At 42.3% G+C, this 27427-nt stretch overlaps 1 protein-coding gene across 6 annotated transcripts in view; it reads right to left on the reverse strand.

Moving 5' to 3' along the window:
* Window positions 1–27427, reverse strand: part of LOC121001875 — a 378122-nt gene that overhangs the window by 153163 nt on the left and 197532 nt on the right. For all 6 annotated transcript variants that reach the window (XM_040433099.1, XM_040433098.1, XM_040433102.1 and 3 more), the window contains exons 8-10: window positions 22746–22785; window positions 12256–12384; window positions 9497–9542 (exon numbers count right to left, since the gene is read on the reverse strand). In XM_040433099.1, coding sequence (XP_040289033.1) covers window positions 9497–9542; window positions 12256–12384; window positions 22746–22785 — 215 coding nt within the window. The remainder of the gene's footprint in view (window positions 1–9496; window positions 9543–12255; window positions 12385–22745; window positions 22786–27427) is intronic.

Consider the following 27427-nt stretch of genomic DNA (forward strand, 5'->3'; position numbering starts at 1 on the left):
CTGACTGGTGGTGCTGAGACCACTGGCACTGTGACTGGTGGCTGATACAGCTGGCACTGACTGCTAGGACTGACTGGTCGTGCTGAGACTGTGGGCACTGACTGGTGCCTCAGATGGCTGGCACGAACTGCTGTCACTGACTGGTGGTGCTGAGACTGCAGCTGATGGCTGAAACAGCAGGTGCTGACTGGTGGCTGAGACTGGCAGTGCCACGTGGTGCTGAGACTGCTGACACTGTGACTGGTGGCTGATATGGCTGGCACTGACTGGTGGTGCTGAGACCACTGGCACTGTGACTGGTGGCTGATACAGCTCGCACTGACTGCTGGCACTGACTGGTGGTGCTGAGACGGCGGGCACTGTGACTGGTGGCTGATAGGGCTGGCACTGACTGGTGGTGCTGAAACCACTGTCAATGTGACTGGTGGCTAATACGCTTGGCACTGACTGGTGGTGCTGAGACTGCTGTCACTGTGACTGGTGGCTGATACGGCTGGCACTGACTGGTGGTGCTGAGACCACTGGCACTAACTGGTGGTGCAGAAACCACTGTCACTGTGACTGGTGGCTAATACGCTTGGCACTGACTGTTGATGCTGAGACTGCTGTCACTGTGACGGCGGGCACTGTGACTGGTGGCTGATAGAGCTGGCACTAACTGGTGGTGCTGAGACCACTGGCACTGTGACTGGTGGCTGATACTGACTGCTGTTACAGTGACTGGTGGCAATGATTGATGGCACTGATTGGTGGTGCTGGCTAATACTGCTGGCAGCAGCTGCAGTGTGTATCTGAGAGCAATTTCTGTCACTGTGCATGTAATAGCGGCGCTTCTTATGCACTCGGCTCCAACTGACACCACACACCATAAGAGGCAGTTATTGGCCAGCGGCGCAGTTATAGGGATGGTGTGATTGGACGGCTCCATGCTGTGGGCGGTCCGTCCAGTGTGTGGTGCGCCGTGTGTTTATTGGCTGGCGCAATTGTGGGTGGTCCGGGCGGCGACTTTGATTGGACGGTCTGGGCTGCATGTGATGCCGTGTTTTTATTGGCCAGCGGCGCGGTGCTTTGGGCAGTCCCTGCTGTGTGTGTGTGGAGTGTGTGCTGATTGGTTTGTGCGCCACGCATGCGCACTTAACAAATCGGCACACACGCACTGACGCACGCGTACATTGTGGGGATGGTGTGATTGGACAGCTCCATGCTGTGGGCAGTATTGCTGTGGGCGGTCCGTACAGCGTGTGGTGCGCCGTGTGTTTATTGGCTGGCGCAATTGTGGGCGGTCCAGGCGGCGACAGTGTGTGGTGCGCCGTGTGTTTATTGGCTGGCGCAATTGTGGGTGGTCCGGGCGGCGACTTTGATTGGACGGTCTGGGCTGCATGTGATGCGCCGTGTTTTTATTGGCCAGCGGCGCGGTGCTTTGGGCAGTCCCTGCTGTGTGTGTGTGGAGTGTGTGCTGATTGGCTCCAACTGACACCACACACCATAAGAGGCAGTTATTGGCCAGCGGCGCAGTTATGGGGATGGTGTGATTGGACGGCTCCATGCTGTGGGCGGTACGTACAGTGTGTGGTGCGCCGTGTGTTTATTGGCTGGCGCAATTGTGGGTGGTCCGGGCGGCGACTTTGATTGGACGGCCGCGCTGCTGTGGGCTGTCTGGGCTGCATGTGATGCGCCGTGTTTTTATTGGCCAGCGGCGCGGTGCTTTGGACAGTCCCTGCTGTGTGTATGTGGAGTGTGTGCTGATTGGTTTGTGCGCCGGGCATGCGCACTTAAATCGGCACACACGCACGGACACCACGTACACAGGGCTTTTATTAGTATAGATGGTTAACAGACCCGTTAGGCAAAGAACATTTCTCTCCGCTTTTTACAGTGGAAGGCGCCCTTAGGATCTCTGGTAAAATAAAAAATCCAGCTGGCGGCCCCCCTCAGGCCTTGTTAGCAAAAATGCTCTGTACAAAAGAAAGAGATCTAGTGATGAGACGTAAGAGAGAAATAGGAGAAATATTATATAATGGTAACGGGATTGAAATTTATCCAGACATTTCCAAAGCTACACAAGAGAAACAAAAAACAAAACAAAAAAACAAACAAAAAGGAGTACAGGGATAATAAAAAAACGGTTAGCACGAGCTAATATTAAATATGCCATGTTATACCCAGCTAAATTGAGGATTATATACAAAGATTCTGTATGTTTTTTCTCTGATTCAGCGGAGGCGCTGGGGGCATCGGAGTTGGTTGATGTATTTGAGATATATTGCTTACCTTAATTGACTATGCTAGGGTGTGGGTGGTGGGGTCAGGGGGGTAGGATTGGTGTTATGTAAGAGGTTTATGAGGAGTATTTTTCCATGTGAACCAAGTAGGGGGGTGGTGGGAGTGTCATCGTCGGTGGACTCAACCGGACAGCTATAAAACCTATGATAAATCAGGCTACTCCAATATTTATCTTTCATGTCACAGAGTTATTACACGGATACATGGAATGTGCGGGGAATGGCGGACAAGATAAATACAAAAAAAAAAGTTATCTATGATTTAGTGGCAAGGCATCTCCCCGCTATATTAGGGTTGCTAGAAACACACTTTATTCCCGAAAAAATTGTTCTTCATAAGAAAAAAAATGGGCTCAATATGAATACCATTCTTGCCATTCGTCCTTTTCACGAGGGGTTAGTGTTTATATCCACAGAAACGTTGAGTATGAACCTCTAGTCCAGCTTATAGATCAAGAAGGCAGGTTTATTTTCTTATATTGCCGCTGGAATCAAATGACATGTATTCTAGATTTTGTATATATCCCCCCCTCCATATTCATCATATGTTCTTATTAAATTGGCTGAATACATTGGCCACAGAGATAAATGTCCTGTCTTGATTATGGGAGATTTCAAGTGTGTTTTAAATAAGGAAAAAGACGGAGTGTCTTCCTCTCCCCAAGGTAATGCAATAACCAGAACCACTTCTCTCCTGTATAGGATTTGGCAGGAGATGTCCTTGGTTGACATCTAGCGTTTCTTATACGGATACAAAATTGCCTATTCCTGTTATAGCAAATCATACAAGGCTATGTCCCGAATAGATCTAGCTTTAGCTAGCATAGATTTTTTAGACATGACTAAAAAGATGACATATGAAGCCCATGGGATCTCTGATCATTCACCAGTATTACTTTTAATCAAAACGCCTGGTCCTAGGAATTTTTCGAGAGTGTTTAGACTTAATCCTCATTGGATTCAAGTAATAGTTGATCAGGAAAGTATGGGGAGAGAAATCTCAGACTTCCTGGATGAAATATTGGTTCTGCCCATATTCACTATGTCTGGGATGCTTTTAAGGCATTTTTGCGAGGGCTATACTGGGTAAAAATTAAGGAAAAGAAAGCGTTGTAAAACGGAGAAAGCTCTGGAGGGAAATGTAAAGAGACTAGAGGCAGAAGTCTATAAAACAATGGTGTGGATAGGCAACAATAGTTAATGGTATAAAAACAAGGTTGGGCGTCACTCAGTATCGGGCATCAAACAGACAAGGACAAAATTGATGTCTGAAAGTTATCTTATATTTGCAACATGTTATATAAAATTGCACATAAAATACATAAAATGCTCTAAAACACACACAACCGCTTGTTATCAGAAGTGCGACTGCTCTGCTTTGAGCTGTAAGGACCTGTGAGTTCAGTCTTTTACATAGGAAGTTCCCCGTTCACTGGGTATTGATAACAAGCGGCCTGAAGGAGCGGTAAAGTACCTCTTGTGAACTATACAATTACCTTTTTTCTCCACTTTGCTGATCGCTACATGAACTTTCAAGGACATTGTTATAATATGGACTTTGGTAACTTATATAGCGGTCCAGCATAGCGATCCCCAGGAGGTTATATGAGCGATCCCCAGGAGGTTACATGTGTGTTTTAGAGCATTTTATGTATTTTATGTGCAATTTTATATAACATGTTGCAAATATAAGATAACTTTCAGACATCAATTTTGTCCTTGTCTGTTTGATGCCCGATACTGAGTGACGCCCAACCTTGTTTTTATACTGTTCACTTCATCAGCAACAGGGAGTGCTGAGTGGCAGTGCACCTACTCCATCAGTAATTAGTGAGTGAGCCACCAAACCTTACTACTAACAATGGTTAATGGAAGCCCGGGAAAAACTACAAAACTATTTATTCCAGAAAGCCCACCATAAGATCATATTCTCCAGTCAAAAAGCTTTTTGTGAAACAGGGAAGCCTGGTAGACTGCTGTCATCTATGATATCAAATCAACGAGGGCACAATAAAATCAGATGTCTTAGATTAAGAAACGGGAATATAACATATAATCAAGATATCATTAAACTTGAATTCTCTAGACATTTCTCAGCTGTATATCAGTCAGAATTGAATGAGGAGGATAGAATAGGTCCCTATTTCGATGGTATGCCCTGAGCTCTCCGAATGGGACAGGGCTGTATTAAATAATCCCATTTCTCTCATTGAATTACAGGAGGCATTAAAAGAGTATTAAGGGGAATTCTGCTCCCGGTAGAGATGGACTGCCATTTGAAATTTAGAGATGTTTTGGGGACAAGATTCTCCCAGTCTTGTTACAGGTACTAAATGCTTCTTTGAATTCAGGCAGCCTTCCCTCGTCATTTATGGAAGCCTCAATCACCCTCATTCTAAAAAAAAGATAAGGACGGTATGGAGGTTGGCTCCTACCGTCCAATTTCGTTATTAAACACTGACTATAAAATCCTAGCTAAACTTTAGGCTAATAGGCTTAAAAAGGTGACACATAAATTGGTCCATCCTGACCAGACAGGCTTTATCCCTGGGAGACAGTCAAAATCTAATATTTGCAGAGTATTCGCTAATATTCAGTATGGTGAGGGGGAGAACCGCTCCATCCTTCCTGTGGCGGGTAATGGAGAGGATGAAATTAGGGACCAATTTTAATAAATGGGCCCATATGCTCTATCAGCTCCCTTCGGCCAGCATTAGTATCAATGGATTTAGTTCGGAGACCATTTATTTACATCATGGTACCGGGCAGGGATGCCCTTTGTCCCCATTGTTATTTGTTCTTCCTGGAACCTTTAGCCCGTAAAATCAGGGTGGCAAAGCCATTGAAGGATTTGGAGGTAAAGGGATGGAGGACAAGATTTGTCTATATGCGGACGATATTATTTCTTTGAAATCGGGATGGAAGGGTCTATCCTCCGTTATTGAAACTATTGACGACTATGGATCCCTGTCAGGGTATAAGATCAATTGGGAGAAATCTGTACTTCTCCCTCTTAATCGATCAGTGCCCGAAGATGTTATCAAAGTACGGGTGCTTTCAACCACAGATTTTATAGAATATCTTGGAATTAAGATCAGTGCCGATTTACAGGGATTTAATATGCTCAACACACTCCCAATGGTTAACAGAATCAAAGATAGGAAAAGGGCATGGCAGAAATTGCCGCCATCACAGGCTGACAGGATAGCCCTTGTAAAAAATGGTTTTGCTCCCAATAGAGCTTTATGTATTGACTAATTGCCCAGTATGGATTGAGGAGTCTCTTATTATTGGAGAAATTATTAAATGATCTAATACGGGGCAGGAAACGCGTAAGAATAAAGCAACAATACTTGTGGTTGGCGGAGGGAGATGGTGGTCTCTCACTCCCCTTTTTTCAGGGATATTATATTGCAGTGCAAATTCAGTGGTGCATGAGTGGGGAGGGGGGGGGGCGCCCTTTCCAGCTGCTCACCCGAGGATATAAAGGCACTTTAATGCCTCATGCACACGGCCGTTGTTAGGGTCCGCATCTGAGCCGCCGTTTTGGATGTGGACCCATTCACTTCAACGGGGCCGCAAAAGATGTGGACAGCACTGTGTGTGCTGTCCGCATCCGTTGCTCCGTTCTGTGGCCCCACAAAAAAAATATAACATGTCCTATTCTTGTCCGCGCTTTGCGGACAAGAATAGGCATTTATATTGAAGGCTGTCCGTGCCGTTCCGCAGATTGCAGAACGTGCACGGACGGCATCAGTGTTTTGCGGATCCGTGATTTGCGGACCGCAAAACACACCACGGTCGTGTGCATGAGGCCTAAGAGACATCTTTAGTATATTGGAGTTGGGCTATCTGGGTATAATGAGCAAATATTGCCCCATTAGTGATATGCTACATAAATGTTGGTATAAAATTAAAATAATTTTGGAAGTAACTCACGGTTTACACTTTACTCCAATCTGGCACAATACACACCTAGGTGAATTTTCAGTAATACCTGAGCAAAATTACCGGATATCAAAAGGAGTTTTAACACTATCGCACTTAGTTACACAAGGAAAGCTAAACCCCTTAGAGAAACTACTTTTGGGAATAGAACCTTCACTATTGGATAAGTTTAGATATACCAAAATTAAACACGCATTTGCCTGCACTAAGGGAAAAAAAAAGTTTTTTGTCCAGGGACAGAATTTTTGGGACTTTTTCTTCAAAAAGAACGAGACCTCTCACTATTGCACAAATATACCAGAAGATACAGGTAGAGTTGGCGACAGTAAAAATTCAACAGCGTGACTAGAAGGGAAAAGGATTTGGGTAATATGGCACTTAATTGGGGAATAATATATAAAAATATAAAAGAATCCTCCATCTCTACTAAATACCGGTTAATACAATTCAAGATCATACATCGACTATACTATACCCCTATCCAAGAGGTTGTCACGGCCTATGGTGTGCGTAGTGACATTTTTCTTCACTTGGTTGCCCGTGACTACGTTTGGTGTTGTATGCATGTGGTGGCAGTGTCTCGGCCTTCTGGCTGATCCCCAGGACATGGTTGTCAGGCATGCCGTTGCCCGCGGCAACAGGTGAAGTGTGTGTTTATGTGTGTACTTCCCCTTTAAGTGGCCGTCTTCCCTTGCCTTGTGTTGGAAGGGTTAACTTCCTTCCTAGTGTGTGTGCACTGGGTGTGTCTGTGTGTGGGTGTGGCTACATGGGCTATAAAGCCTCAGTTAAGATCCGTAGTCTGAGGGGTACTTCAGCCATGGCTAGCTGGAGGCATCCTCCCGTGATATACCATCTGCCTGTGGGGGCCACCCTAACCCTAACCATTATGGAAGCGCTTCATTAGTACAGAAGGACCAGGGAGCAGTGAAGGATCTGTACTCACCACTTCCTGGTCCTCGGCTCGGCTATCGGCTGTGCATGGCTGCGCACAGCGTGAGGTCTCTCTGTGACCTCATGCTGTGCGTCGCTATACACAGCCAGCCGACAGCAGAATGAAGAGGATTGCGATGGTGACCAGGAGCAGGAGAGGTAAGTGTTTTTTTTATTTTATTTGCACAGAGGGCTGATGGCTGACATGAGGGAAATGGGGCTGACATGAGGGGCTAATGGGGGCTTATGGCTGACATGAGGGGCTAATGGGGGGCTTATGGCTGACATGAGGGGCTAATGGGGGGCTTATGGCTGACATGAGGGGCTAATGGGGGCTTATGGCTGACATGAGGGGCTAGGCTGACATGGGGGGCTTATGGCTGACATGAGGGGCTAATGGGGGGCTTATGGCTGACATTGAGGGGCTAATGGGGGGGCTTATGGCTGACATTGAGGGGCTAATGGGGGGGGCTTATGGCTGACATTGAGGGGCTAATGGGGGGCTTATGGCTGACATTGAGGGGCTAATGGGGGGCTTATGGCTGACATTGAGGGGCTAATGGGGGCTTATGGCTGACATGAAGGGCTAATGGGGGGCTTATGGCTGACCTGAGGGGCTAATGGGAGGCTTATGGCTGACATGAGGGGCTAATGGGGGGCTAATGGCTGACATGAGGGGCTAATGGGGGGCTTATGGCTGACATGAGGGGCTAATGGGGGGCTTATGGCTGACATAAGGGGCTAATGGGGGGCTTATGGCTGACATGAGGGGCTAATGGGGGCTTATGGCTGACATTGGGGGGCTTATGGCTGACATTGAGGGGGTTTATGGCTGACATTGAGGGGGTTTATGGCTGACATTGAGGGGGTTTATGGCTGACATTGAGGGGGTTTATGGCTGACATTGAGGGGGTTTATGGCTGACATTGAGGGGGTTTATGGCTGACATTGAGGGGGTTTATGGCTGACATTGAGGGGGTTTATGGCTGACATTGAGGGGGTTTATGGCTGACATTGAGGGGGTTGATCTGAGCCATTGGGGGTCTGATCTGAGGTCTGATTAACATTGGGGGTCTGACCTGAGGTGTAATGAAAAATATTTTTTTCTTATTGTTCTCCTCTAAAACTAGGTGCATCTTATAGGGTGAAAAATACGGTACAGTGCAGCAGAGACCAGTGCAGCAGAGTCCATAGTAAGTTTATATAGTCATTATATAGTGTTATATATTTTAATATGCACCTTGTGTTTTATTATGCGCGTGAATCAGTCAGCCCCGCCCACCCCCTAAGCCCCGCCCCAGAACCCCCGCCTCCCTCCCCGATCCCTGGGAAAATTGTCTTGCAAATTGTCTTGGTGCAAAAAAGGTATCGGTCAAGGGATAAAAATTAGGTTCTTGTTTCTAGCAGCTAGAACAGTTATCCCTCGCCTATCGAAGAGCCCTCGCCCTCCTACTATAGCAGAGTGGTTCAAGGAAATCCTCCATTTGCAGAAGATAAAGGAACTTGTCACAAACTCCTGAGATTCAGAGGATTCCTATAGGGTCACAGGGAGGCCTTGATTAGGTTTTGTTTTTTCACCGAGTACCTAACTAAGGACTAAATATTTTCTATTCAGAGACACTGGTCTAAACATTGTGTTGCCTATGGTGTCTTATTCATCTATCCCTCTCTTTAGAAGATTTTTTTTTTTTGGGGGGGGGGGGGCAAGCTACCTTATGATAGATCAGTGACACTTGGTTCCTTACTAATCATTTCAGCGGATGTTTACTGAGCTGCTTTTGGTTGTAGCTTTACCTGGTTGTACTGGAATTATTACGGTTGCTCTGACACTGCCTGTCAGTTGAGAATTTATCTTGATACATGATGGTTTCTGACTGCGCTTCTTTACCACTAGCATATCTGTTATATAAAACCTGCTGGTACTCCTGTATCTGCTTGAGTTGCCTTATTATTTCTCATCTCTGCTTTGCTGTTACTTCCCTCCTGTGTTCCTCTGGGACACAATACCAGAATCTAGCCAAATATGTGAACCTAGCCTAAGAGACAATTTATAAGAGAGATGTCATTTCTAATGCTTCAATCACATCATTGCCTAAAGGAGTCATTGTGGAAACTGGACAATACTGTACAGTAGCCTGCAATAGATATTATTCCCAAGTATTGTCCACTTTCATTAACCCCTTTAAGTAGGCCTTCTTTGGTGGTTTTAAGTATGCGTACACAGTTCAGATAACTTCGATCTCTCATTTTCATGGGCTAACAAAATAAACATGCAATAAAATACTGTACTGTATGTTAAAATGGTAAATAACTGTTATATCATTATTTGTATTTACCTAGATTCTGATGACTTCTGATCTGATTCGTATGATGCTTTTAATTCTACAAATATAAGCAATGTATGTTCATTTACACATTCACATATAACATAATTCAAAATATGGTTAAAGGGCTTCTGTCACTAACCATTGTGCAATTTTCATTAGCCGACATTAGCTTTAAAGAGATATTCCATTTTTATTTTTTACTGTGTTTATATAACAGCAAATCATAAAATTTTCTTTACAATTCTGCATATATACCTTTCTTATATCAGGCAGTTAACTCCTATGTGCAGTAGAAAGGTATGGCCCAACTATCAGCTGTGTGTAATGTATCCATGACCTAACTGAAACATGGCATCAGTCATGTGACACTCTTGACATCATGTAATCCCTGATAATCAGTAAGCAGCAGTGTTACATGACATACATGTGTTTTTTCTCCTGGATCTTTGGGGCCCACTATGTTATTATAGCTTGGGCCCACCGAAGGATCCTCTGGTGGGCCAGTCTAACATTGTACACTACTATTCATCTGTTAGATACCTGGGCATTTAACCGTCAGTCAGATCACATGATACTTGTGAGGGTTACATGACTGGCATCATGTTTAGTCCTATCCAGCTCTACTATGGATGCATTTTACAGGACTAAAATGGGCCATACCATTTTTTTTTCTGTAGATAGAGGCTACTGTATGGATATAATAAAGGTTTGCAAGAAAAATTTTAAATAGATGTATATTGGAAAATTGTTCAAATTGTTTTCTAAATAAATAACTAATCATTAAAACTGCAATACCTCTTCAATAGCATTATGCAATATATATGTAGCTTTGCAGTAACGCAGTTCATAACCAAGTATATACCATAGCCATAACATTTAAAGGGGTTATCTAGGAAAATATAGTTTTGACTTATCCTCAGGATAGGTCATCAGTATCAGATCTGCAGGGGTGAGTTACCCAGGATCCCCACCTGATCTGCTGTTAGACGTGCTCTTAAGTGCCGCATCACTGCACATTGGATACATGGCCTAGTTGCAGCTTAGCCCCATTCAAGTTGATGGGACTGAGCTGCAATACCAAACACTGCCACTATACAATGTACGACGCTGTCCGTGGAATGGACAGCGGCTCCCTGAAACAGCGGATTGGTGGGGAAGCTGGGACTCAGACCCCCGCTGATGTGATAATGATGACCTATCCTGAGGATGTCAACATTACCTTTTCCAGGATAACCCCTTTAACCAACCTGCTCAATACTGTGTGGGATTCACTTGAACCACTAAAACAGCTCTAACCCATCCTAGGATGGACTCCACAGTCCACATAACTGAATTTGTCCTGCAGGGACATCTGGCAACAAGACATTGGCAATAGAGCCTTAGTGACCTGTTAGTTGCGAGGTGGGAGATCTTATTCCACATGTCAAAGAGCTACAAAACATGCAAAATTGCATGCATATCATGTCACAGTCATTCAGGAGCTTGAAGCGATTGATATGGAGAAAAGTCATATAATGTCACTGGTTCTAGGCATTTGTGAAGGAAAACGAAAGAAGGAATAATGGACATCACATGATTCTTCGATGAGGTGTGGTTCCATTTGTTGGGTTATGTTAACTCGTAAATCATCAAGATATGGGCCACTGAAAATCTCTTAGTCACTTGACAAAACTGATCCATGATCAAAAAGCAACACTAATATGTACCTGAACATTTGTGAACAATTCATAAATTAAATGGATACTTGTGAGTTAAAGGAGAGCTACTTGTGAGTTACTTCCAACAAGATGGAGCAACGTGTCACACATCGGCAAGGAGCATGGCAGAAATTGAGTCCTTTTTCAGCAATAAGGTCATTTCAAAGGGCCTTTGGTCAACACCAGACTTCTTCCTTTGGGCTACACTCAAAAGGAAAAGTCTATCGGAACAGGCCTTGTACTGTGGAAGATAAATATACAATGTGAAATTGCTGCTATTCCCCCAGATATGCTGGCTGATACATTAAGGAACGTGGAGAGCTACGTCAAAACGTGTCTGGCAGAAAATGGAGAAAACTTCTCAGAGAAAATTACCCATACGTCAAGGTATGTAGCTTATTTTTGTTTTTTTCAGCTTGCTTTATCCTAACAGTTGTTGCAACAGAATATTCAGGGCCTCTTTCGAGTTAATCTCCCTGTATATCCCACCGCTTTACAGTTGCATTGCCATAAGAAAAAAATACTTATTTTCTTTGTCAGTGGGTTTTAATGTTATGGCTGATCGGTATATAGAGACCTAAGAAGATTCTTGAAGTTGCCAAGCTATCTATTTAAAGCGAAATTTGATATTGATGGCCTATCCCCCAGGACCCTAGATCTCCAATCAATCAGCTGTTTGACAAGACTTCCGCGCTGTAAGTGCTGCAGTCTCATAGCATATCAAGCACAGCTTCTAGAGTTGTATAGAGGCTTTGCAGCCCACTTGAATGGGGCAGAGCTGCAAATAGGTCATGTGACTTATTAAAGTGATGTCACAGGAAGAGGCTGCAAGGCTCACCTCACCGGAGCACAGCAGTCTCTTCGAACAGCTGATTAGCAGGGGTGCTGGGAGTCAGACCACCACTGATCTATCCTTATGATAGTTTAATAATATCAGATCATCAATATTGTACTCCTGAAAAAAACACTTTAACAGTTAAATCTATGCTTCAGTTATAGACTGAATAACAATGTGAAAAAGGAAACACCTAAGCGGAAACAAAGCCTTAGACACAATCTATCAGTGTTTACCTAGAAACGTTACAACATGTTCAGAAGCTGCAGGTTTGACATCTGTGTCAAAAAAATCATCTGAAGTGAAGTCCATCTTTTCAAGTTCGCTGTCTGGAGTGTAATATACACTTGACGCACCAGTAATATCTAAGAGGTAATCAGAACACATCCTTCACAAAATATTATATTCAGTATGAATAGTATGTGCAAGAGAGGGAGCTCTCATAACTGTAACAATTCACTCATTTGTGTAAAGAGCAGTAGAAATTAAATGTTCAGAAAGTAAATAATGATGGTTACCATTCAATGACTAAAAGTAATTTATCTTGTTCTCATTAAGAGAAATAAAATAACAGTCTTACAGGTATGATAACTTTTAGTGGCTAACAATGATAAAAACAATGACATTACATAGTCTGCCTTTAAAACAACTTAGGTCTCTTCATTAAGCATAGTATAACATGAACAAACAAATGGACATATGGAAAATAAATAAATAGGTTAAGAATGTACTTGGGGTGGGGGAGAAGGAGGTAGTCCTTAAAGGGGTTATCCAAAAACTTGATATTGATGGCCTATCCGGATAGATCATCAATAGCAGACTGGCGAAGGTCAGCTTCACTAGGTGTAGGCTTGCTATTCCAATTTACAGATAAGCATAAAGAATTTCTGTAACGAATTAGGATTAGCTCACTGCCTGTGTAGGACGGTAACACCAAAAAACTTTAATGTAAATCATATTAAAATAAGGTACACCCTCTCTAATTCATTAGAAACAGGGAGATGGGAATTGTGTCAATGAGTGTACGTCAGCATGAACACACTTAACCCCTTAAGGACCCTGCAATTTTTCACCTTAAGGACCAGGCCATTTTTTGCAAATCTGATATGTGTTGCTTTATGTGGTAATAACTTTAAAACGCTTTTACTTATCCGGGCTATTCTGAGATTGTCTTTTCGTCACATATTGTACTTCATGACAGTGGTAAAATGGAGTAAAAAAAAATCCATTTTTATTTATAAAAAAAATAACAAATTTTGAAAATGACATTTTTTTTTTGGGACGTTAGAAGGCTTAGAAGTTGAGAAGTAAATCTTAAAAGAACATTTCCAAATCCCAATTTTTTTCAGGACCAGTTCAGTTATGAAGTCACTTTCTGGGGGCCTTACATATTAGAAACCACCCATAAATTACCCAATTTTTTTTAACTACACCCCTCAAGGTATTCAAAACTGATTTTACAAACTTTGTTAACCTTTTAGGTTCCCCTCGAGAATTAAAGGAAAATGGAAATAAAATTTCAATTTTTTTTTTGCAGATTTTAAGTTTTAACAGCCAAACAAAACTCAAAATCTATTACTCTGAATCAGGAGTTTACAGAAACACCCAATGTGTGCTCAAAAAGTGATGTATGGGCGCACAGCAGGCTTCAAAGTGGAAGGAGCACCATATAGCTTTTGGAGAGCGGATTTTGCTGGAATGGTAATTGGGAGCTTTGTCGCATATGAAGACACCCTGAGGTGGCCCTACAGTGGAAACCCCCAAAAAGTGACCCCACTCTGAAAACTACACCCCTCAAGGAATATTTGAAGGTGTGTAGTAAGCACTTTGAACCATCAGGCGTTTCACAGAATTAGGAAATTATTGGCTGTGAAAATAAAAAAAAATTTCCAGAAAAAGTTGCTTTACACCCACATTTTTCACTTTCACAAGGGGTAACAGGACAACATGCACCCCACATTTTGTTCACCATTTCCCCCAGAATACGCCAACACCCCATATGTACTCAAAAAATGATGTATGGGCGCATGGCAGGGCTCTAGAGTCAAACAGCTAAATATGGATTTGCCGACCTGAATTGGCAGACATGGATTTTAGGTGCCATGTCACATTCAATAAATTCCTGAGGTCCCCAGAAATGAAAAACCCCAACAAGTGACCCCATTTCGGAAAGAGCACCCCCGTACGAAAAATAAGTGGTGGAAAGGGTACTTTTCAGCAAACAGGTGTCTCACAGAAGACAAACACTTGTGGAAGCATTTCAAAGCACACATTTGTAAAAATGAAAAATTACTAGCAGAACCAAATTTTTTACTTTCACAAGGGGTTAAAGGAGAAAATGCACCCCAGTATATGTTCCCCATTTTCTACCCTTTTTGCAAACACCCGATATGTGCTTGTAGCCTGCTGTATGGGCGCACAGCAGGGCTCTAGAGGCAAAGTACAAAATATGTATATATATATATATATATATATATATATATATATATATATATATATATATATATATATATAAAGAAAAACGAACAGCACTCCTAGAATCCACAGCCTTGAGAAAGGCTCTAGTTAAGAGTTAAGAGTCGAAACGTAGCATCACATGATAGAAAAAAGAAAAACCTTTTCTGTGGATTCCAGGAGTGCTGTTCGTATAATATATTAATATATATATATATATATATATATATATATATCTATATCTATATATCTATATATCTATCTATATATATATCTCTATCTATATATATATATCTCTATCTATATATATATATATATATATATATATATATATATATCTCTATCTATATATATATATATATATATATATATATATATAGATATATATATATAGATAGATAGATAGATAGATAGATAGATAGAAAGACAAATGGCGGCACTGGAAAAAGCAATGTGGGTGCTAGGTCCAGGGATGTAGCAGCTTAGCCCATATAATAAAGATGAAAAACGGACAGCACTCCAAGTAAAAGTAGTGGTGTTTATTCACCCATGTGGATGGCAACGTTTCAGCTCATGTCAGAGCTTGAAAAAGGCTCTGACATGAAAGAAACGGGTGCAAAATCCACAAGGGCAGTGGCAATGCCCCAATAATACGGCTTGAGAGAAATAGGACTGCACTCCAGATAAAAGTGAAAAATAAGTAAAGCTTTATTCACCCATAACTTTGGCAACTTTGCAAAGTTGCCAAAGTTATGGGTAAATAAAGCTTCACTTATTTTTCACTTTTATCTGGAGTGCAGTCCTATTTCTCTCAAGATATATATATATATATATATATATATATATATATATATATACACACACACACACACATACATACACACACACCAAGGGGCAAGCAGCTCATTCCCCAGTGAACGTGCACCCAACCTTTCTAACTATTTTTGTCAGTGCCACCATTCTTCTATAATATATATATATATATATATATACACACACACACACACACTCTCTCTCAAGTAAAGAATTATTACGAACACCATACTAATATGGTGTTGGACCCCCTTTTGCCTTCAGAACTGCCTTAATTCTACGTGGCATTGATTCAACAAGGTGCTGATAGCATTCTTTAGAAATGTTGGCCCATATTGATAGGATAGCATCTTGCAGTTGATGGAGATTTGAGGGATGCACATCCAGGGCACGAAGCTCCCGTTCCACCACATCCCAAAGATGCTCTATTGGGTTGAGATCTGGTGATGCTCTTCTATCAGCTTGAATCAGTCGGCCCATTCTCCTCTGACCTCTAGCATCCACAAGGCATTTTTGCCCACAGGACTGCCGCATACTGGATGTTTTTCCCTTTTCAAACCATTCTTTGTAAACCCTAGAAATGGTTGTGCGTGAAAATCCCAGTAACTGAGCAGATTGTGAAATACTCAGACCGGCCCGTCTGGCACCAACAACCATGCCACGCTCAAAATTGCTTAAATCACCTTTCTTTCCCATTCTGACATTCAGTTTGGAGTTCAGGAGATTGTCTTAACCAGGACCACCCCCCTAAATGCATTGAAGCAACTGCCATGTGATTGGTTGACTAGATAATTGCATTAATGAGAAATAGAACAGGTGTTCCTAATAATTCTTTAGGTGAGTGTATACACACACACACACACACACACATATACATACACACACTACTACTAACTGCACGTGTGTGCAAAAACTGTAGTATAAATACAGTGAACACTGGCTAACAATTTAATTATATATATACATATATATATATATATATATATACAAACAGTTGCAAGAAAAAGTATGTGAACCCTTTGGAATTATATGGCTTTCTGCACAAATTGGTCATAAAATGTGAGCTGATCTTCATCTAAGTCACAACAATAGACAATCACAGTCTGCTTAAACTAATAACACACAAAGAATTAAATGTTACCATGTTTTTATTGAACACACCATGTAAACATTCACAGTGCAGGTGGAAAAAGTATGTGAACCCCTAGACTAATGACATCTCCAAGAGCTAATTGGAGCGAGGTGTCAGCCAACTGGAGTCCAATAAATTAGATGAGATTCGAGGTGTTGGTTACAGCTGCCCTGCCCTATAAAAAACACACACCAGTTCTGGGTTTGCTTTTCGCAAGAAGCATTGCCTGATGTGAATGATGCCTCGCACAAAAGAGCTCTTAAAAGACCTACGATTAAGAATTGTTGACTTGCATAAAGCTGGAAAGGGTTATAAAAGTATCTAAAAAAGCCTTGCTATTCATCTGTCCACAGTAAGACAAATTGTCTATAAATGGAGAAAGTTCAGCACTGGTGCTACTCTCCCTAGGAGTGGCCGTCCTGTAAAGATGACTGCAAGAGCACAGCGCAGACTGCTCAATGGGGTGAAGAAGAATCCTAGAGAGTCAGCTAAAGACTTACAAAAGTCTCTGGCATATGCGAACATCCCTGTTAGCGAATCTACGATACGTAAAACACTAAATAATGGATTTCATGGGAGGATACCACAGAGGAAGCCACTGCTGTCCAAAAAATACATTGCTGCACGTTTACAGTTTGCACAAGAGCACCTGGATGTTCCACAGCAGTACTGGCAAAATATTCTGTGGACAGATGAAACCAAAGTTGAGTTGTTTGGAAGAAACACACAACACTATGTGTGGATAAAAAGAGGCACAGCACACCAACATCAAAACCTCATCCCAACTGTAAAGAATGGTGGTGGGAGCCTCATGGTTTGGGGCTGCTTTGCTGCGTTAGGGTCTGGACGGATTGCTATCATCGAAGGAAAAATGAATTCCCAAGTTTATCAAGACATTTTGCAGGAGAACTTAAGGCCATCTGTCCACCAGCTGAAGCTCAACAAAAGATGGGTGTTGCAACAGGACAATGACCCAAATCAACAACAGAATGGCTTAAACAGAAGAAAATACGCCTTCTGGAGTGGCCCAGTCAGAGTCCTGACCTCAACCAGATGGAGATGCTGTGGCCACAAGAAAGGGATTCACACCAGACAACCCAAGAATATTGCTGAACTGAACAAGAATTACTCCTGACCGTTGTGGACGTCTGATCTGCAACTACAGGAAATGTTTGGCTGAAGTTATTGCTGCCAAAGGAGGTTCAACCAGTTATTAAATACAAGAGTTCACATACTTTTTCCACCTGCACTGTGAATGTTTACATGGTGTGTTCAATAAAAACATGGTAACATTACATTTTTTGTTTGTTATTAGTTTAAGCAGCTGTTTTCATTTGCAGCTGGTCCAAATATTTATTTTCTTTTGGGGTTAAAAAAGAAGAAAGAAGTAGTTAGGGCTTTATTATATATATATATATATATATATATATATATATATATATATATATATATATATAGTACAGACCAAAAGTTTGGACACACATTCTCATTCAAAGAGTTTTCTTTATTTTCATGACTATGAAGGCATCAAAACTATGAATTAACACATGTGGAATTATATACATAATAAACAAGTGTCAAACAACTGAAAATATGTCATATTCTAGGTTCTTCAAAGTAGCCACCTTTTGCTTTGATTACTGCTTGGCACACTCTTGGCATTCTCTTGATGAGCTTCAAGAGGTAGTCACCTGAAATGGTCTTCCAACAGTCTTGAAGGAGTTCCCAGAGATGCTTAGCACTTGTTGGCCCTTTTGCCTTCACTCTGCGGTCCAGCTCAGCCCAAACCATCTCGATTGGGTTCAGGTCTGGTGACTGTGGAGGCCAGGTCATCTGGTGCAGCACCCCATCACTCTCCTTCATGGTCAAATAGCCCTTACTTTCAAAGTTTTCCCAGTTTTTCGGCTGACTGGCTGACCTTCATTTCTTAAAGTAATGATGGCAACTCGTTTTTCTTTACTTAGCTGCTTTTTTCTTGCCATAATACATTCTAACAGTCTAACAGTCTATTCAGTAGGACTATCAGCTGTGTATCCACCTGACTTCTCCTCAACGCAACTGATGGTCCCAACCCCATTTATAAGGCAAGAAATCCCAGTTATTAAACCTGACAGGGCACACCTGTGAAGTGAAAACCATTTCCCTCTTGAAGCTCATCAAGAGAATGCCAAGAGTGTGCAAAGCAGTAATCAAAGCAAAAGGTGGCTACTTTGAAGAACCTAGAATATGACATTTTCAGTTGTTTCACACTTGTTTATTATGTATATAATTCCACATGTGTTAATTCATAGTTTTGATGCCTTCAGTGTGAATCTACAATTTTCATAGTCATGAAAATAAAGAAAACTCTTTGAATGAGAACTAGGTGTGTCCAAACTTTTGGCCTGTACTGTGTGTGTGTGTGTGTGTATATGTGTAGATCTGAATTAATTAAATATTTTTCTGAAATACTTTGTTCTTTACATAGTTGAATGTGCTGACAACAAAATCACACAAAAATAAAAAAAATGGTATTAAAATTTTCTAACCCATGGAGGTCTGGATTTGGAGTCACACTCAAAATTAAAGTGGAAAAACACACTACAGGCTGATTAAACTTTGATGTAATGTCCTTAAAACAAGTCAAAATGAGGCTCAGTAGTGTGTGTGGCCTCCACGTGCCTGTATGACCTCCCTACAATGCCTGTGCATGCTCCTGATGAGGTGGCGGACGGTCTCCTGAGGGATCTCCTCCCAGACCTGGACTAAAGCATCTGCCAACTCCTGGACAGTCTGTGGTGCAACGTGACGTTGTTGGATAGAGCGAGACATGATGTCCCAGATGTGCTCAATTGGATTCAGTTCTTGGGAACGGGCGGGCCAGTCAATAGCATCAATGCCTTCGTCTTACAGGAACTGCTGACACACTCCAGCCACACGAGGTCTAGCATTGTCTTGCATTAGGAGGAACCCAGGGCCAACCGCACCAGCATATGGTCTCACAAGGGGTCTGAGGATCTCATCTCGGTACCTAATAGCAGTCAGGCTACCTCTGGCGAGCACATGGAGGGCTGTGCGGCCCTCCAAAGAAATGCCACCCCACACCATTACTGACCCAATGCCAAACCGGTCATGCTGGAGGATGTTGAAGGCAGCAGAACGTTCTCCACGGCGTCTCCAGACTCTGTCACGTCTGTCACATGTGCTCAGTGTGAACCTGCTTTCATCTGTGAAGAGCACAGGGCGCCAGTGGCGAATTTGCCAATCTTGGTGCTCTCTGGTAAATGCCAAACGTCCTGCACGGTGTTGGGCTGTAAGCACAACCCCCACCTGTGGACGTCGGGCCCTCATATCACCCTCATGGAGTCTGTTTCTGACCGTTTGAGCAGACACATGCACATTTGTGGCCTGCTGGAGGTCATTTTGCAGGGCTCTGGCAGTGCTCCTCCTGTTCCTCCTTGCACAAAGGCGGAGGTAGCGGTCCTGCTGCTGGGTTGTTGCCCTCCTACGGCCTCCTCCACGTCTCCTGATGTACTGGCCTGTCACCTGGTAGCGCCTCCATGCTCTGGACACTACGCTGACAGACACAGCAAACCTTCTTGCCACAGCTCGCATTGATGTGCCATCCTGGATAAGCTGCACTACCTGAGCCACTTGTGTGGGTTGTAGACTCAGTCTCATGCTACCACTAGAGTGAAAGCACCGCCAGCATTCAAAAGTGACCAAAACATCAGCCAGGAAGCATAGGAACTGAGAAGTGGTCTGTGGTTACAACCTGCAGAACCATTCCTTTATTGGGGGTGTCTTGCTAATTGCCTATAATTTCCACCTGTTGTCTATCCCATTTGCACAACAGCATGTGAAATTGATTGTCACTCAGTGTTGCTTCCTAAGTGGACAGTTTGATTTCACAGAAGTGTGATTGACTTGGAGTTACATTGTGTTGTTTAAGTGTTCCCTTTATTTTTTTGAGCAGTGTGTATATATATATATATATATATATATATATATATATATATATATATATTTTTTATATAAAGCCCTAACTACTACTTTCTTCTTTTTTAACCCCCCAAAAAAGAAGAAATATTTGGACCAGCTGCAAATGAAAACAAAATCTGTGCAGCTATTGCAGATGTTCTTCTTTCTTCTTCTTTTCAGCAGGAAAGGGGTTAAAACGCTGCAGCGGTGCTCCATAAGTTACAGCGAGCTACAAGCAGAACCTTTCTGCATGCAGTCACCAGCTAGAATGGCTGCATGCAGGGAAGTTCTGACTCTTCCTGCCTCACCTCGGAGGTGACTTGTTCAGCACCTGCCATCTCCTCCTGACCTCCTCCCCACCCTCCCCGATGCCTGTGACATCTTTCTGTGCTGCGATGTGCTGGTTTCATTGATCGGCCAATCGCAGCACTTGGAGCTGCTGGGGGGCAGTGCAGCACCATGCTGCCCTTGGCATGGCTGCCTGCTGGTAAGAGCAGGCATGGTGCCATGATTCCCCCCTGACCTTGCGCTGTACATGTACGGCGTGGGTCCTTAAGGGGTTAAAGTAGCTGTCCGAGTTATGTAAACAAAAAACAAAATATAGAACTGTAAATCTGATGGTCAGCAATATATACATAAGCTAAGCATGTTTTAGGCAATAATTTTTTTTATCTATTTCCTAATTTCCCTAGTTCTCTTCTGGGCCCTTTGTTTACAGGCAGTAAAATCAATCTCTGAGGTTTTCCACATGAATATTTGTCGGTGTCAAAAAAGACAGCCCCTCCCTCTGCTCTGCAAAGCGAGTGAATAAAAGTGCTGTCCTGAGTGATATGTCTGACGGCTGGGATACTCAGCAGCATGTTGTATGTGTAGGACTACAAGTCCCAGCTGTACAATGACACTGCCGATACACACAGGAACTTCCCCCTACCTGTTCTTTTGTAATGCTCTGCAGAACTCCTCCTGCGTCAGCAGGATGAGGAGGGAAGATCCTGAGCATCTGTGTCTTCACTAGCTGCAGCTGCTTAGCAAAGCATCCAGCCCCGAGTCTGTGCTGCAGATGGTAGAAGGGGTTAAACTTTCCTGAAGAATCTAGTGGGAAGGGAGACACAGGGCAGACTGCAGCAGACCAAGTCCCCTAATAGAAGGTATAGAATTGACTAGCAGCGTGCTGATAAGATATAAGAATCAAACATTTGCTCCCTAGTATCATTAAACACTATGTAGCGGTGTATTGTTATGTATCAGGGACTGACCGCCATGAGTGCGCCAAAAGTCCTGAACATAAGGAGATATTGTAGCGAGTAGGAACTGCTCATTAGATAAGCGTTTCTTTCAGTTCAGTAGAGAACACCTCATCAAAAGCAAGGAGGACGCAGTGCGATTCCCTATTTTAACTCAAGAAATGGACGAGCAGTGCCAGGTCTCGTCTCCATACTGTTTACACAGCATGATCTACCACCTACAAAGAATTCTAAACGAGTTAAAAAATTTGGATTGCTCGATGAATGTTTGCTTGTTCATCGGGTAATCGGCGGTAGTATTTCACTGCCTAATACACAGGCTTTAGCCTACAAAGCTATGTACTGTTTTATAGCTGAACATCATCTATACTAAATCTAATAGAAATCATAGCTGCCATACAATCAGAGATAGTATCCTTTAAGGTAGTTCGTAGTAACGCTTGTTAGCGATGATATGGCAGTTTAATACTGCCGCCAATTACTCGATGAACTAGCAAACGCTCGCTCATCAGCCAATCCAGATTTTTAAGCAGGCTTAAAAATCATTGTTTGCCGGCGGCAGATCATGCTGTCTTATGATCTGCTGCCGGCAAACACCTAGTCAGTATGGGGATTAGTGATCATTTCTCCTCATACAGTGAAGATCACTGCATGTAATAGCAGCGGTCTCCACCTTTAACGAGCAGGCGATTGCCAGGAAGGAACACTTCCTTCCCAACAATCGTGTGCCCAATCTTTTAATGTAATAAAACCCTAAGGGAAGTGAGAGCTGTAAATGCAGCACTCATTTCCAACCCATTTCAAAAGGCTGTATCTAGCTAGGGCTGTATCTTGGCTGGCACCACGATCAGTATAAAGGATCTATGAAATACATGCTTGGCTACTGAAGTACCACAAGGACATATGACATGTTCTTTGCAGGAAAGTGTAAAATAGTAAGAAGGCCTCATGTGTCTTACAAATAAAGAAATTACAACATTTTGGGGTAGAGTGAGAAACAGAAAAAAGTGTACCTTTAGAAAAAACACAATGGTATTGAATGGATTAAATACATATCATTAAAAGCCAAGTATAGAAAAAGACAGACATTACAAAATACATAAATTTAATGATAACTACCAACCAGTATTGAAAGACCAGGGATTTTCTTTTCCTTCAATAACCTAACCAAAAAAAAGAATGAATTTAAATAAATATGCTGTACAGTCAAAAACTAGAACAATTGAAAAAGTGAAGAGAGACAAAAAAACAGGCTTATAAAACAGCACATAACAGATTTGGGATTTCTCTGGGGGCCCCTGCTGCACCCATAAGCCCCACTCATGTTACACTGCTAACATACCTCACACTCTTCCAAGAACTCTATGGGGGGCACTAAAGGGGGATTTTACTGTTTGGGGGCACTAAAGGGGGACTTTTTTTTAATAAACGGTTTATTTCAAAGTCTCCTTAACAAGACATATCACATGCACATGAAAACAAGCATATAAATTAACAGTACAGAAAATTATATGCTGAGAAGACTTGGTTATGTTAAAGAGACTAGCAGATATGATATGTCGACTGTTCAATGCCATGGACCCTGGGAGCTAGGTGTGGGCAATAGTCCTCGGAGAAGAAAGTGTACATGGACACTTAGTGATAATACTATGATCTTTCAAATGGCAAAATATCATTAACAAGCTGTAACCCCTGAGATTTACTAAAAGAAGCCAGCACGATCTACCTCCGCGCGATAGCTATACATGCCAGAAATAATGATTCACAAATTCAGATTAATCTCGCAGTATCTGCCACTATGCCAAACAAGCACAATTTAAGATCCATTATTAAGGAAGAGGGCATGACAACATTTAGTGTTATCATTATGGGAGACTTTAATCTTCCTGATGTAAACTGGAATACGAAAATAGCTAGTTCTGCCAGGAGTACAGATATTCTAAATTCCCTACTGGGATTAACTCTACAGCAAGTAGTTGAGGAGCCAACTCGGAAGGAGGCCATTTTAGATTTAGTATTCACAAACGGGAATTTGGTATCTGATATTACTGTAGGGAAAGCTTGGGATCTAGTGATCACCAATCAGTGTGGTTTACTATAAGGACAGTGACTGAGTCACACCACACAAAAACAAAAGTATTAGATTTAAAAAAAAACAGACTTTTCTAAAATTTGATTAGTGGTATACGAGTCCCTATCAGATTGGAACAGTTTCAATGGAGTCCAGAAGAAATGGGACTACTTAAAAGTGGCACTATTTAAAGCAACAGATAATTGCATTTGGCTTGTCAGTAAAAGCAAAAAAAGGAAGAGTCAGTGGCGTAACTACCGGGGAAGCAGCTGCTTCGGGGCCCGGGCTGCCAAGGGGGCCCGGCGCCCCGGCAGCGTGTGTGACAGTTTATTTTCAAGTTAGTTAAATATCGATTCTTGTCTTAATGTTCAGGGCCCCTTCACAGCAGCAGCGGCTGACCAGGCCCCCTCGCTAATGTGATCTAATCTTACTGTCTCCTAAAGTCTACTGATGTGTCTGGGATTCGAACCCACAATCTCCAATGTATCAGTGTATCAGAGGCAAAGCATTTACCCTCACAGCCATAAAGACTGCATTGCAATTGATTGAAAAAATTTGAGACTTCTACTGTTATAGCTGGCTAAGTGTACATCTATACACATGACAGCTGCCCCAACACACCCAGCACTGCTATATCTCTATATGACAGCTGTCCCAGCACACTCCGCTCTGCTATATCTCTATATATGAGCAGCTGTCATGTGTATAGATGTACACTTAGCCAGCTATAACAGTAGAAGTCACTATGGCACTATGATACTGGGACATGTGGGGGGGGGGGGGGGGGGGAGATGGCACTATGATACTGGGACATGTGGGGGGGAGGAGAGAGGCACTTGATACTGGCACATGATGGGGGTCATCTATGGGGACACTTACTGGCACATTATTGGGGGGCATTATGGGGGACATTAGGCCGGCAGTCTATCAGAGGCCGGAAACTGAGGGGCATCTACTGGGGCACTATATATGGGGCAATTTATACTGGTACATTATGGGGGGCACTAGCGGGAAGGGGGGAGAGGAGCACTATGGGGGAATTTACTGGGGGCACTATATAGGGGTATTTTATACTGGGACATTATGGGGGCACCATGGGGACATTAGCTCAACTGGGGGCATTACAAGGGGGAATTTTTGCACTGTCACATTATAAGGAGAATTATTACTACTGGGGGGTGGGGGGCATTATAGTGGGCTTTATTACTCCCCCATGGTATGACCCCCTAGTAGCAGCACCAGCCTCTCCCTGCTCTGCTATCCCTCTGCCCCTTCTCCAAATCCTTATTATGAAATCTTTCTCATTAGGATAAAGCACAACATCAGCTCCGCCGAGCCCCCGGCCAAGTGTTGAAGTTGAGTCCGAGATCCCCAAGGGTCAAGTAACTAAGTTTTCATATGAAATATGTTTATGTTATACACATATAGCATCCACTGTGCCACACAATATACAGTATACCGCTACACTGTGCCAAAGGAGTGGGGTTTACACAGGAGGAGGGAGGTGCGAAGCGTGCTGGAGGGGCCTTTACAAATATTGGCTGTGGGGCCCAGTCACTTCTAGTTACGCCCCTGGGAAGAGTCCACTGTGGTACTCAACAGAAGTGGCCAAAATCATTAAAAACAAAAAGATAGCATTTAGTAATTATATATAAAAAAAAACGAGGATGACAGGCAAATTTATAAGATTAGGCAGAGAGGCCAAACAAGTTATAAGAGCTTTTAAAGCACAGGCAGAAGAGAAATTAGCTCAGTCAGTGAAAAAAGGCGATAAGACATTCTTCAGGTACATAAACGAAAAAAGGAAACTAAAACAAGGAATTAAATTAAAAACAAAAGGAAGGTAGGTATATGGAAGAAGATAAAGAACTAGCTGACTGCCTCAATGAATACTTCTGTTCAGTTTTTACAAAGGAAAATGAAGGAAAAGGACCTGTTAGGAAGGAAGACTAATGAATCTTTTGATGCGTGTGTCTTTACAGAGGAAGAGGTTCTAAGTCAGCTGTCTAAACTTAATACAAATAAGTCACAGGGGCCTGATGGGATACACCATGGTCTTGTTACCAGTGGGGTACCTCAGGGATCTGTTCTGGGACCAATATTGTTTAATATCTTCATCAGCGAAATTGCAGAAGCCCTCGATGGTAAGGTGTGTCTTTTTGCTGATGACACAAAGATTTGTAACAGGGTTGATGTTCCTGGAGGGATACACCAAATGAAAAAGGATTTAGGAAAACTAGAGGAATGGTCAAAAATGCACTTGGGACGTAAAAACCCAAGAGCAGAATATAAAATCAGTGATACAGTCCTAACCTCAGTATCTGAGGAAAGCGATTTAGGGGTCATTATTTCAGAAGACTTAAAGGTAGCCAGACAATGTCATAGAGCAGCAGGAAATGCTAGCAGAATGCTTGGGTGTATAGGGAGAGGCATTACCAGTAAAAAGAGGGAGGTGCTCATGCCGCTCTACAGAGCACTAGTGAGACCTCATTTGGAGTATTGTGCTCAGTACTGGAGACCATATCTCCAGAAGAATATTGATACTTTACAGAGAGCTCAGAGAAGAGCTACTAAACTAGTACATGGATTGCAGGATAAAACTTACCAGGAAAGATTAAAGGACCTTAACATGGATAGCTTGGAAGAAAGACGAGACAGAGGGGATATGACAAAAACTTTGAAATACATAAAGGGAATCAACAAGGTAAAAGAGGAGAGAATATTTAAAAGAAGAAAAATTGCTACAAGAGGACATAGTTTTAAATTAGAGGGGCAAAGGTTTAAAAGTAATATCAGGAAGTATTACTTTACTGAGAGTAGTGGATGCATAGAATAGCCTTCCTGCAGAAGTGGTAGCTACAAATACAATGAAGGAGTTTAAGCATGCATGGGATAGGCATACGGCCATCCTTCATATAAGATAGGGCCAAGGGCTATTCATAGTATTCAGTATATTGGGCAGACTAGATGGGCCAAATGGTTCTTATCTGCCGACACATTCTATGTTTCTATGTAATCACTTCAACCCAAAATGACAATTTAATATACTCTTTCAAGATCAAATAAATATTTATTCCTAGGTATGTAAAACGTCCTTTCTTATCTACTATATGTACATCTTGAATATTACCATTTAAATCCCCCTCACCTAATAACATTAAGTGCGACTTTCCGCAATCACTTTTTAAAAATATCCATTACTTTATCCAAATCCAAATCCACCTCAGTTTTCCCCAAAAACAATAAAATATCATCTGCATATGCATATCACTTTCTTAAATTATTATAGCTAACGACTCTAATGCAATAGCAAAGAGCAGCGGGGATAGGGGACAACCCTGCCTAGTGCCCCTAAAAAGGGCAAAGGGCAGGGACGTTACCCCATCCACCACTACCCTGAACCTAGGGTTCGAATATAGTAATTTAACCCAATTTATAAAACTGTCTCCGAAACCAAAAAAAAAATTATCTAAGGACCTCCCACAAATATTCCCATTCCATACAATCGAAGGCTTTAGATGCATCTAAGGACAATATATACCTTTCTCAATACTTTTATCTCTCCCTTCTTCTATATTTGTAAACACTCTTCTGATATTGGAGTATATCATTCTCCCTGGAATAAAAGCCGTTTGATCTTCCTTTATTATTGTTTTTATTATTTTCGCTAATCTATCCGCTAATACCTTAGCTAACATTTTTATATCAATATTCAATAATGATATAGGTCTATA

The sequence above is a fragment of the Bufo bufo genome, chromosome 5, assembly GCF_905171765.1.
Source record: "Bufo bufo chromosome 5, aBufBuf1.1, whole genome shotgun sequence".
Classification (NCBI taxonomy): Eukaryota; Metazoa; Chordata; class Amphibia; order Anura; family Bufonidae; genus Bufo; species Bufo bufo.